General features: G+C 40.9%; 2 protein-coding genes and 2 non-coding genes across 5 annotated transcripts in view; all 4 read right to left on the bottom strand.

The window, feature by feature from the left end:
* The window catches only part of arhgef10 (Rho guanine nucleotide exchange factor (GEF) 10), a 43,174-nt gene extending 36,046 nt beyond the window's left edge, over positions 1–7,128 (bottom strand). For both annotated transcript variants that reach the window (XM_053845658.1, XM_053845659.1), the window contains exons 1-2: positions 6,978–7,128; positions 1,525–1,622 (exon numbers count right to left, since the gene is read on the bottom strand). In XM_053845658.1, the coding sequence (XP_053701633.1) occupies positions 1,525–1,561 (37 nt within the window). In that variant the 5' untranslated portion in view covers positions 1,562–1,622; positions 6,978–7,128. The remainder of the gene's footprint in view (positions 1–1,524; positions 1,623–6,977) is intronic.
* trnai-aau (transfer RNA isoleucine (anticodon AAU)) lies at positions 585–658 on the bottom strand. The gene has a single exon. It is a non-coding gene; the product is annotated as a tRNA-Ile (tRNA).
* On the bottom strand, positions 1,373–1,446 carry trnai-aau (transfer RNA isoleucine (anticodon AAU)). Its single transcript has one exon. It is a non-coding gene; the product is annotated as a tRNA-Ile (tRNA).
* Positions 7,129–7,303: 175 nt separating the features above from the next.
* On the bottom strand, positions 7,304–12,335 carry cln8 (CLN8 transmembrane ER and ERGIC protein). The gene is made up of 3 exons (XM_053845286.1): positions 12,220–12,335; positions 11,275–11,856; positions 7,304–9,030 (listed from the first exon to the last, which is right to left on the bottom strand). Exons 2-3 carry the CDS (start codon positions 11,830–11,832, stop codon positions 8,710–8,712), a joined length of 879 nt encoding a protein of 292 aa, XP_053701261.1. The 5' UTR covers positions 11,833–11,856; positions 12,220–12,335; the 3' UTR covers positions 7,304–8,709.
* Between the last annotated feature and the right edge of the window lie 272 nt (positions 12,336–12,607).

Genomic DNA, 12,607 nt, shown 5'->3' with positions numbered 1-12,607 from the left:
TTCCTGCGGTTCTGTGTGTGTGCCACAAAAATATTGGAGAACTTCTCAGGATAAAAGTAAAGACATGACATTTGGAGGTCTTAGCTTAATTACTCTCTGTGGCTCCAACTTGTATTCGTGTGGTCTTCGTGCCTCTAATGTCTAAAAAAAACCTAGTGTAGTTATCTTGCAATAAGCATCTTTCATTGTCAACTTTGGTCTTTCATGACAGACAAGTGATCCTCGCACGGCCTGGTTTTCACTTGTTTGACTTAGACGTTAGATATTGACAAATCCCAAGATGGCAGAGCGCAGGCAGGCACAGTCCAGATGAAGATCAAGGCTGCCGTGATGGTGAAGTTGTCATCCAGTACATAAATAAGGAGGGTCAAACCTCAAAGGGCCACAGTTGGGGCAGGTTTTTGTTACAACCAATAAATACGAGATCTTCTCCCCAACCACTGAAACCAGTTGATGGTCAGTCAGCTGCTTGTCTCTGCTGACAAACTTGAATGGTTTGGAACAAAAGCCCCCATTTGTGGATCAGTCTGACACCACGAGGTACACTCACATGCTGTCGGAACACAAGCATCCAATCAAAAGAGTGGCCCGTACGGGGATCGAACCCGCGACCTTGGCGTTATTAGCACCACGCTCTAACCAACTGAGCTAACCGGCCGGTGACTGTGATTGATTTATTTTTTGTACACCATAATTAGTAAACGCTATACATTAGCAATACTGTGCCACAGCAATGCAGCAGGAAGTATCTTGTTTTAGAGGCAACGGTCCAACACAACACCAGCTCCTCGCTGTTGCCTGATGAAACTGGAACTGGCCAGATGTCGAGGCACAACTGGCTGCTCGATACATGCATCTGCTCACAGGGTCAGATGAGGCCGTTGATAGTTGGCTGTGAGGGTTTGCAGGCTAATTAACAAGACTATTGACCTTTATTTAACGGAGCAAGTGTGCACACCAATCCACAGACAGCCTGCTAAACTTTCCAGTAGTTCCACATTGGGTATAACTCAATACCCAATTCTAGGATACAAATATATTTCACTTCCTTGTTTATGCTTATGGTCCTTCAACTGCACCATCAAATCAGTGCCAGCGCGTAAAAGTAAAATATTCCTCCTCAAGTATGATCATTCAGAGCAAAACTGAGCAACACTGTCTGGAATCCTGAGCAGCACAATGCATTCCCTCCTTCATCAGCCCACGCACTCCGGAGAAGCAGAGACAGGCTGTGGAATCTATTTTGTGTACTCCCACAACCTAACCTTGTGCACTCTCTAGGAAGTGATAGGACTGGCTGACAGGGTAACATGAGAGGTTCAAGAAAAGGGGATGTCTGCAATTTCCAGCTGTGGAACACCAGCAAAAGTAGTGGCCCGTACGGGGATCGAACCCGCGACCTTGGCGTTATTAGCACCACGCTCTAACCAACTGAGCTAACCGGCCATGATGGTGCTGCTCAACTCTAAAACTGAAAACATTCTTCGAGACAGTGGGTAGAGGTCAGCGTTTTGTTGACTTTACTTTCAGGAGGCGGGGGAGGGAAGTCTTCCACGTCCATGCTCAGTGATTGACTCTTCAGGCAGCTGCATGCAGGGGATCAATTACTCCGCCACACATTCCTGGAGGGAGAGACAAATATCATAAAGAAGTCAACACTTGTGCTGTTTTTTATTTGACTCACTGCATCACTCTGGTCAGTCAAATTTAATTTTAACATTAGTTTTGAAAGCAGAACCAATGTGGAAAAATGGCCCTGCGAATAAACGCTTGTCATGCTTCTCAGCAGTCTTGTCAAGGTAGTTTTCAAAACATTGTCATGCTAATAATGAAGAAGCATGATAACGTGAATCGAAAATAAATGGTAGACAGTATTGTGATTTCAGGTTGTTACTGTAGCACAGTGTGTTTACATGCTAATGTTACATCAGCTTTAGCATTAGATTACATTCAAAACTCATTCCTGTTGGTCTCTAATGAAATCGTAAACCAAAACTCTCTTGGTGTGGTTGATCATAAAGAAAAGGCACAGGGCAAAAAAAACAGAACAGAAAATGGATTAACGTAAGAGTGAGGAATCCAAAAGTGACTGCGTGCCTCAACTATTGTCATTGGCATGCAGAGGCAGGAGAGACCTTTGGACCTGCAGAGGCACGAGAGACGCCACATTCCTCAGCAGCAATGTCTTTGTTTGAAAGAATCTGTCACCTCCAGACACAAACCTGACATTGGCAGCACTTGTCAGCAAAAACTGTGTCACTGCTGCATGTGTTCTTGTCGGACACTTGCCAAACAAACGGCAACGCAATGACATCACGACGGAGCACACAGGGATTGTTGTTGTGGTTTGTACGCTCAATAGTCTATTTATAAAATCACAACAAAAGTTCACATGCGTCCACTTCTGTCTGAGACAAACCTCCAGCACAGTGATGCAGCAACAAAGACTGAAAGGACGACTCATGGTGGTTCTGAAAGCTTGTTTTGTCTAAAAGTAATGTGAAATCCTCTGCTTCTTTGTCTTCCTCTCCATTCGCGGGGCACAAGGCCAGATCAGTGGATGTGAACACACAGAGCTAGTGTCTACTGAACACAGCAAGGCTGACAGATAAGACTGGTGGCAACACTGGCAGGTAGAGTGCGTATCACCAGAGGAAGAATAGTCTTCAACACACATTTGTGATGAGATATGGAATCAGAGAAGATGAGGTCTTCTCATCGCTTTGCACCATGAAATAAATGTTGTAGTAACAACAAAAAAAGTAAGAAGTTGTTTTTTTGTTTGATGGTTCGGGTTGAATAAACAAACAACAGCACTTCATAAATGTAAATAATTTACAGAAATCACGGTTTCCCACAGTGCTATGTTGTTCAAACTTCTTCTGTTCTTCTGACTATGTTCACCTAAAGAAAACCAACACCACACAACAGCAGCTACAGATTTATCTTCTATTTATCTTATCTTCAGCACCTCATCGTGAACCGATGCAAAAGTACAAATATCTGCTTGTTCTTTCTGTTCAGGGTTCTCCTCAACACTTTAGAAGCAATCCCGCGCTGGGATTTCACACCATGTGCTGGGAAAATTTGACACTATTTTTGTCAACATGAAGTGAAGTGTGATTCATAACCCCCAGTCAGAGATCCCGCCGTTGTTCACACTCACCCCCAATATAAAGTCCAACACAGTCTGTGACATCAACAAAACAAGGTTCTACACTTTGTTCTGTCTCTCCTCTTAGTGTCCAAACCATATGACCATCCTTAGCTTAATCTCAATAATAAAAGCACTAAAAGGCTGCAGACCTCCACCAAGCAGCTTTAGTCCACCCCAAACACAATCGGGGAGATGACAAAGTCTCAAAAAAAATCTAGACAGTGATCCAGATCACTCTCAAAACTGAATTTGTTCCTTGTCCCTTTTTATTTTGTGAAAATATAATCCAAATTCCCCATCACTTTTCAAGGTATTTTGAACACAAACAGACAAACCAACCACATTGAAGACGGCAGAGGTAATAATAAAATTCTCAAAACATCTGTGCGTCAGGAATTAATGTCTGTACTTCTCCACCATCACCCTAGGAGCTCCGCTTGAATAGGCAGTATAATATGAAAGATGTCTTGACTGAATATCTGTAAAGTGACTCATCCCCTTTTCAAAGCGTTGAGATCCAGGACAGAAGGAAGGAAGAGAGGGGTGGGTCAGGAAAAGTATAACATTCAGGTGTTCTCTATGTGTCGGAGAGGAAACAGTCCTATGTGCATTGAAAATTCTAACACTAGTAGATAGCAGGAGTCTGCAAATTCATGTTTTTTTGCAATTTTTTTGAGTTTTGCAAAGAGTTGTCAGTGGGCAATTCAAAATACTCTCAGTACATACAAAAACAGGGGTGAAAATGAGCCGCTGTGTTGACACATTCAGCGGAGCGTGTTATTACATGTAGGGATTACTGAGCGGTTTCTTCCACAGAGGAAAACAGTCACCCAGGATGTCGGTGAAATGCAGGCGATTTGTTCACCCATGTATTCGAAATGACCTATATTACAGCACAAAGACCTCTCGCTTGAGCAAAGAGGCGACATCAACAAGTTTTTCCATCTATAGATTAGACTAAAGCGGGCAGCCTTTATTTAAAATATAAATAATAAAAATATACTACATTCTTTGCAGCAAAATTTATAACATGATTGAGGAGCCCAACTGAAGACAAACGAAACATGAAATCGGGTGAGAATCTACCGTCACCCTTTAAAGTCACTAGACTGGTCAACATTCCGCAAACTAAGAATATTGCCATTTCCTGTGGACATTCTTTGTGATCTCCGTCTGTAGCTCTATTCATTTGAAAATGCCCCCACAGTTCATACCCAAGTAGCTCACAAAAGCCCTTCAGAGTGGGCACTCATCATCTGCTCAATACACAAGAAATAGTGTGCCTCTTCTTACACGTTTGGATCTCAAAGCTTTCACTGGAACTCCAGAGAAATTCCAACCAATTCAGAGGGACATAGAAAAATGAAAGCTCCTTTCTGCCTCAACTTTGGGAGAGAGGACTACGCAAAAGATCCACAAAAATAGAAGGTGATATTTTTTTTACACTGAAAGAGGCAGTCAAATCCTGTTTTGGATTGAAAGGAGTTCGACTGCATACTCCCCCTCTTTTCCCCCTCTTGACTATCCAAAGTCCCGTCCACGGTTCATTTATTTATTTATTTTTGGAATTCATACCTGCTTCAAGTATCTGCATTCCAGTGGTAAATCCACACATGTATGTACAGCATACCAGCCCAAACTAGTGTGAATGTTTTTAAAAATGACTCCTGAAGCTGAGCTTTATTAGATTATACTGTTGGATTAGAGTGCACAGTTGGATTTAACATAGATTATTTGAAAAAAAAAGGAAAAGGGTGGTGATTGCTAGGGTAAATATTGTAACAACAAATGAGGAATAGTCATTTTAATTTGGAAAAATCCAATCAGGACGCAATCTGGGTGTTTCCTTCAGTTGCCATAGTGAGACTGCAACGGTCTTGTAATCAGATACGGTCCAAGTTTTCAAGTTTCAACACCATCAACTATTTGAAATATTATGGAATAAAGCATCATTAGTCAATAAAAGCCTTAACAGACATTTGAAAACACAAAAAATGTTTTAAAATCTCAGGAAATAGAATTTATTGGTTGTTAACTGTGTTAACTACAAGTCCTAGTCGGCCCTATTGTTTGGTCGTGTAACTACAGTACATAAGTCCAGCACCAACAATAAAACAAAACTAATATACAGCACACACTGTAGAATAAAAAATGCATTTAATTTAAATTTATGGAGAAATTAGAAACAAATTATAGTACTTCTATGTACAGTATATTCAAATACAGTAACCTCTATGACTGCATTCCATCTTATTTTATTACCACCTTATAACCTTGTCTTCTTACACCACTCAACTTTGTTGATGCAGTCAGAATTTCAGAGACATGAAGGCATGAATACATTTGAAAAGAGCTTTGCTAGCATTTTAGAAACATATGTATGGGACAATTATAAAACACTATAATGTAACTTCCTTAGCTTTGCACCGCACAGGTGACATATTATTCACAGTAGTTGTTAAGACCTCATACAAATTCAAGCCATTGGGCATCTTGTTTATGATAAACCATTATGTCTTATCCATTAAGCAATGAAGCCTTTTTCTCTCAGTGTGCCTAAAATTTTATTTGCTTGTTCCACCAGAAAATGGTGTTCAAATAATTTCATTTTTTTCCAAATAAATAATAAATAACAAAATGATAATACATTACAAAATAAAATATTTAGCAGTGAGATTAATTTATTTCATTATTATATTTCAATACTCATGGAATTGTCTCTTGCTCCTGCAAGAAAACTAAAATGGCTTGGTTCAAGACAATATTGTTGTTCAAATCTTGTTGATATGGTTACAAGATTTTTTTGGGCATGTATTTCTTTTTCTGGCACTGAGGTACACCATTTTAAGGATGCGTTTCAAGGGAAAAACAACTGGAAGACGTCTAACTTCTTTCCTGGTTTTCATTAACAAACTACTACAACTATCATATTTCATGACAACCATTTAACTAATGGATCTAAAAAATGACACCCTGTTTAAGAAATGACAACAATGTAACAAAAAAGTAGATATTATCAGAAGTATTCTTCATTCATATTCCTACTTTCCAGATGCAGTCAACCTGAGTTTTGATGATAGTAAGGTGACAATATTTTTTTTTAAAGTATATTTGAAAGATTTGTGATAACAGTGCAATCTTACTAAGTGAAGTTTTGAACTTTATATAAACTGCTTTGAAGCTCTTTTTTTCGTGGTTTATTCAGGCAGTATTTCCCGAATTTGGGATGGATCTTGTAAATCTGTCTTTTTTTCCCCCTACCTGTTTGTAAAGACTGATGTTCCAGCTGACTGCAGCCCTTTCATTGAGGAATGTTATGCATGACTACTTGGATTTGCAGTTGATGCTGCAGCTCAGAAAGACTTCCACACCAGTTCAAGGAGCATAAACGGTCGTTATTTTCTATTCATATGATTTGTCCGGGGTAAGACACGGTTATTACGGAAACCCGAGGAGGAGAGGGGGAAGAGGACTTCACACCTGCAGTCGGATCTAGGCGTAAATGTGAAACAAGTGGTGCGCAGGAATAATATTGACTCACTATAAAGGTGACTAGTAGCTGTGGACTTAATGCAAACGAGAACAAACAGCAACGCAATTGACAATGCAAAGATGTGAAGGGAGGAGAGTTGACAACTTGGCTGTCTTGACCGAGCGCCACGTTATGGGCACACACTGATTTTAAAGAAGACACACACCCATTGCGACAGTATAAAATGTGACTTTTTTGGCACAAGCTAACAAAGTAGCCTCACCTGAACCACTGCATTTCGAACATGTTCAACTTTGTTACGGCAGTGTTAAAGAATTGTTCACTTACCAGGATGTGGCTATATCCAGGAGAGGTATTATAATCCGAGGCAATAACGTTAACGGCTACTAGAAGTGATGCATAACCGAGTTAAGCACCGGAACGCATCCAACTTTTCGCCACTTTCCTCCTTTACTTGACTCTCCTCACCGCAAGCCGACTCTCTCCATAGGGACGCCTTCGAGAGCTCCCTGGCAGCTCATTGGTGTACAGTGAGACGAGTGGACGCCTCTATTGGCTGAAACCTACGTCAATCAATTAGCCCGTCCTCGTCTTTTCTGGGAGGATCACAGTGAAGGTTCCAATCGGGGTCACGTGACGAGTGATGTGGCTTTCCCATCCAACAGCTGTCTGGACTTGAATATCAATTTGAGCTTCGATTAACATGAGAACTACATCGTATGCGCCACTTTGATTTAAATATTAAACCTTTAACTTCCAAGAGCTTTGGTTTCGTGACGTTAACGTGGGTTCAGCACGATTACTTATTATTATTTTACAGTACAATACAAACTAAATTCAACATGGAAAGTTCAAATGTGGTGATTCGAAAAATGATCATACTGTGAAGCTAAGCAAGAAAAGTCCCTTCTATTACAAGTCTGATGGCATTTGTGAAGTCATTGATCACACAGCTATCCACCAAGTTGTCACGGAAAAAAGCAAGAAATAGGAGCTACGAAAGTGTTTAAAGAGGAAGAAGTAAGAGCAAATTGTTGTAACCAAACAAAATAGCAAACATTTTATTTAAACCTCAATCAAAATGTTACACAGCAAAAACTGAAATGTACATTCTTATCAACAAGCATTTGTTCTACTGTCAGCTCTTCCCAGTCTCACAAACATTTCAACATTATTCTCTCTTCAGAACAGCCATGTAACTCTTCACACCATTCTCAGTATCCAGGGGTTTAAACCCTAATTTCCACTCCGCTCAGTTCAAACAGGGAGTTGTACTACTTAATATAAAAAAAGACATGACAGTGCTTTTGATTATAATGTGAGCTAATGAATTAATACTGCAACTTCATCTAGTGACAGTGAGGTCCAGTCCACATGCAAACAGATTCTGAAATAAAAATGTGCATATTTTGACTTAAAACTTCAGAATGGAAGGATCAGCCAAAAAAAACACAATAAAAAAGCCCTGTGCTGGAGGCATGGCAGCACTGTAAACATAAGAACACATAAATATGAGCAAAATACAATAGCAAGATAATAAAAAAAACAACTATTCCATGAGCTATAGTGCCACTTAAAAATTTGATAACTAAAAAAAAGAGATGACAGAGGACCGACACACTTTTCTCTCCCGTCTGTAGAGACAACGCTGATGAAGTTACTTTTTTTTTTTTTTTTTTTTTTTTTACATGAGCCTCTTGTGGAAGTTCTGCAAGGCGATAGGCATGGTTAAAAATATAGCTCATTTTCCATGCAGAACAAAGACTAGTTCTGAGCATATCTGTCAGCATCTGAATTCACAGTTAAAGCAACGTACCGGCAAATGGATCTGAATGCAGTCATGCATGTGTGGACTGAGGCTAAGAGAAAGCAAAACCTCCTTGTGTTGTTTAACACAGCCTAATGTCACAGATGTAAAATTGAACATATCAAGCACATTCAGACCGAACCTTGTCTGAACGCCCTCAAACCACACACCCTCAACACACTATTAATTCAATATTAATGAGACACCGTAATTAAAGTCATTATTCAGATGTTGAACTTCAACAGAACACTTTCAGCTAGCATGATGTTTGACTGGGGCTCGACCGCGTGCGGAACCGTTTGCCGGTGCTGGCTTGTTCCCAAAGTTCCAGTCCACGGGGTTGAGCAGCTGCATGGTCTTCTTGTGCGTCCAGATGGGATTGATGAGGACGGTGAGCAGAGCCAGGCCCGTGAAGAAGAGCAGGCGCTGGGGAAGCGCCACATGAGTGTTGTACTCCCCCCAGTGACTCCAGCTCACCCACCACATGTAGTAAGTCAGCACCATGCGACAGTGGAACATGTGGATCATCACCCACTGGTTGGACTTCCACAGCAGAGTGTGAGCCCAGCCGGCCTGTCCAGAGGAAGAGCACACAAATGGATTTGGGAGGGGGATAATATCATGTGTCTATGTCATCAAATCTGGAACTGTGACAGGTGACATTAATGGGACCAAGTTGAATGTGTTCATTTACTTTCAGATTTATCATTGTTGGTGTCATTTTGGCAGCAAAAAAGATTTTTCAACAAAAAAGGGGGTTGTAATTTCACATTTCAGCTCAGCCTTTTGAGATTGAAGTTTAAAAATCATTCTACTGTCTAGCCTGAATGTAAAAGACAGATGCAAGACCCTAAATTTGTAATCGGGACATTGTGTGTCAAAGAGAAAGAACGGAAAGCTCTCGTCGATATGGCGATAGTCAGGGATAATCTACATAGATTAACTATCTCACTAGATTTACAAAAATTTTTTTTTCATTCAGATTTCAAATGGATATTTTATAACCGCTTTATTGTGAGAACAATGGAAGCTACTGTAGTGCACATTTTATTTTGAGTGTGTTATATTCACTCAGATGTACACAAACCCCAGTAACAAATTACTTGAGTAACTCAAAGTTTGACTTAATAAAAAAAATAAATACAAATTTAAAAATTAAAACGATCACACAGTACTTTTTACTTGGTAGGATAATCTATCGAAAGAAGCATGTTCTAAATGTTATCTACACTGTCTGCAGAATAAAAAGTGACCTTAATGTTTACAATTTACTTCCAAAAACAACAAACACAACAATGCAAAATGCTCAATTTCAGCAATTACATTTCACTGCAAAATTCATTACGCCACTAGTCTTGACACCACAAATGCTTGCTCATGTCGCTAAGGATGATAAGATGGATGACACATCACGCTGTATGAATTATGCCACTCCATGAAGCAACTTTTTGACAACAGCTACCATTGTTTTGAAAGATGAAGAAGAGTATTTTTGGTCGTGAGGGTTAAGCATATTCTTCAAGATGGATGCTGCAGACGCTCTATGCAGCCACGCCAATGTGTCAACAAGGTGACATGCAGCTCATTCCTCAGGCAGAATTGTGTGATGTTGTTGTAGTAACTATTCCTGGCCGCTGAGTGGCACTATATTTTCAATGAAGTTAGAGGTTAGGGGGAAAAAAGAGCCCACAGTGCATTCACTACAAAGCCTGCATCCCTGTATGTTCAGATGAAAGTAAACAATTATGCAGGCGGACAGGACAATGCAAACTAGCTTGTTTGGACAAGCGAGGAAGTATGGTGCTTGCTGCTATGGATTTTTACTTTCCATTGTGTTATTACACAGACCATAACTGAGTAGCGACAAGTTCCCGCTTTTGGCTCTGTCACTCTATAACGCTTCATCAGAGACCGTAGAGTCCATCAAATACAACTGCAGTGTGCAGTACAGCAAGGTACTGGCACCCTGAGTTTTCACAGGCTCACTTTGGCAAGCTGTGTGGCGTTTGTAGTATGTTTATTAAATATGAAAAACATAACTGAAATCACCGTTCTCTCTTCAATTGAAATTCATGGTTTTAATTTTTTTTTTCTTTTAAAATCAACAATATTCATTAGCATTTACACCAGATGTAAATCCAGCATCATGCCAAAAGTTCCCAAGCTGGGTCCCCTTTTCGAAAGTTGTCGGATTCACATGTAAACGGCAGTGTTCGCTGAGTACACGAGCAATGGATCCAATATAAGACAATGACGGAATGTGGCATTTCCATCTCCGTGTAAACAGCACCTGAACTGAGGGTGGACCTCTCTGTGACCATTATTCTGAAGAGAGAAAAAACTGACCTGTCAGTATGGAGAATCTTAAGGAAGCAACTATGTTTCATCTGATTTTATCAAGCCAAGTTACGCGAGTAGTCATTTGTAGCCCTAATGTAGATTGTTAACAAATGCACTTCCGGATTCTCAGTTGCTAATAGCTGACTCTTCATTTCTGTCATGCCAGACATTCAAGACTTAATAAGGACTTCTTCATAGAAAGTGCTGGTTCTATAGAAAGCTGCAAAAGGAATGGCAGGATTGTTGAAAAATGGGTTTGTCATGTCCACTAGCAGGACGACATTTGGTCCAGTGTTGCCTCAGGCAAGAGCTGACAACAGATGAAGAGGCTCCAAGTGAGTAAACAACGACATGGGGAAACAGTATTGATCATCAGTTGTGTAATTTCAGTCAATGCTTGAAAAGGTTTCAAAAGATCATGAACCTGACAGGAGAACATGCACTTGTATTCAAGATAGTGCATTAAACAGCACTTACCTTCAGTAACATCCAGGATATGCAGGTGAACGGTGTGCTCATCTCAAGCAGAAGCGTAACCATAGGAAGGAAGTGACCCAGAGAGTCCCAAACCACGGCTCCAGCATATCCTGACAACGCGAAGAAATGATGTGTGGCCAGAGGGAGGTCAAAGGTTCTAAAGGCAACACTGGAGGAATGAAGTGCCACATTCTCGAACACGAAGAAACCTGTGGCGGTGAGGACATTGAACCACGACCAGTCCTCTTGGCCCCTCACTCTGTCTTTAGTTAGCACCGAATCTTCAGTCAGTGCTCGCAAACCAGCCACGGTACTCTGGATCCCGAACACTGCACGAGTTGCTGCAAGGTTCCAGAAGACCTGCTCTTTCGCCAGTAAGGACTTGTACGTGCGGGAAAGTGTCAGAGACAATATGTGGGAGAGGAGGAAGATGGCGGTGTAGAAGACAAAGCCAAGGCCAATAAGCCTGATGCGAAGATCCCACTGGAAGTACTCAGGACTTGGAGGGGAGATGGCACCTGATGCAGGCGTGGTCCTGATCTCTGGTCCAGGCTCCATCAGTTCAGGTGAGTAAGGCAGTCACTGAAAACACATGATGCAGTTCTGCATCAACACAACTCACAGTAGCGATTTGTCGACACAAGGAGAAAGTTCTGAACATCTAGAACGCTGGCTAACTAACACGTAGGAGTCGGACATTGTGTTTCACAAGAAATCGTGTTTGCGAGACACAAGCACCTAAAACAAGACGTGTGTTTACAGTTAGAGAGCGGCGAATCATTCTGTAAACTACATTTGGGAAGTTCATTCGCTGTATCTACAGTACATTTCAACAGCAAGCAAAGCAGTTCTAGAGTCGTCCACAGTCGCTTCATGCAAACAACAACGACGACAAGCGTTAGGACCGTGAAAAGGGGGGTGCAACGAACGAGAATGTTTACATACCTCAGATGAACTGTTATCGCTGAGAAGAAACATAGCGGAAACACTTGCTTACGCCCGGAGTCGCCGACACAGGCTTCAATCACAGGACTTCAATTTGGTCACGAGTGACAAAACAGGAAGTAGGAAGTCCGTCTTTGCGACGCATCCCTTTGCAGGAGACTTACGTCTCTTTCTATTGGTCAATGTTACGTTGCGCTGCCTTTACGTCGCTTCTTATTGGGCAATATAGTGTACAGTAAATAACTGTCGTATACTCCCTCAGATGAAATGGAAAATTATTCTATAAGCGTGTTTCTTTCATTTGTTTGGGACTATACCATGATATGAGATACAGTTTAAAAGACTTTACATCACGGTACTGTATTGTCCTTTATGGAACAGATGCTTT

This window comes from Synchiropus splendidus, chromosome 16 (genome assembly GCF_027744825.2).
Source record: "Synchiropus splendidus isolate RoL2022-P1 chromosome 16, RoL_Sspl_1.0, whole genome shotgun sequence".
Classification (NCBI taxonomy): domain Eukaryota; kingdom Metazoa; phylum Chordata; class Actinopteri; order Syngnathiformes; family Callionymidae; genus Synchiropus; species Synchiropus splendidus.
Note: the sequence above shows the minus strand (reverse complement) of the source record. Positions and strands in the feature narration are given on the sequence as shown.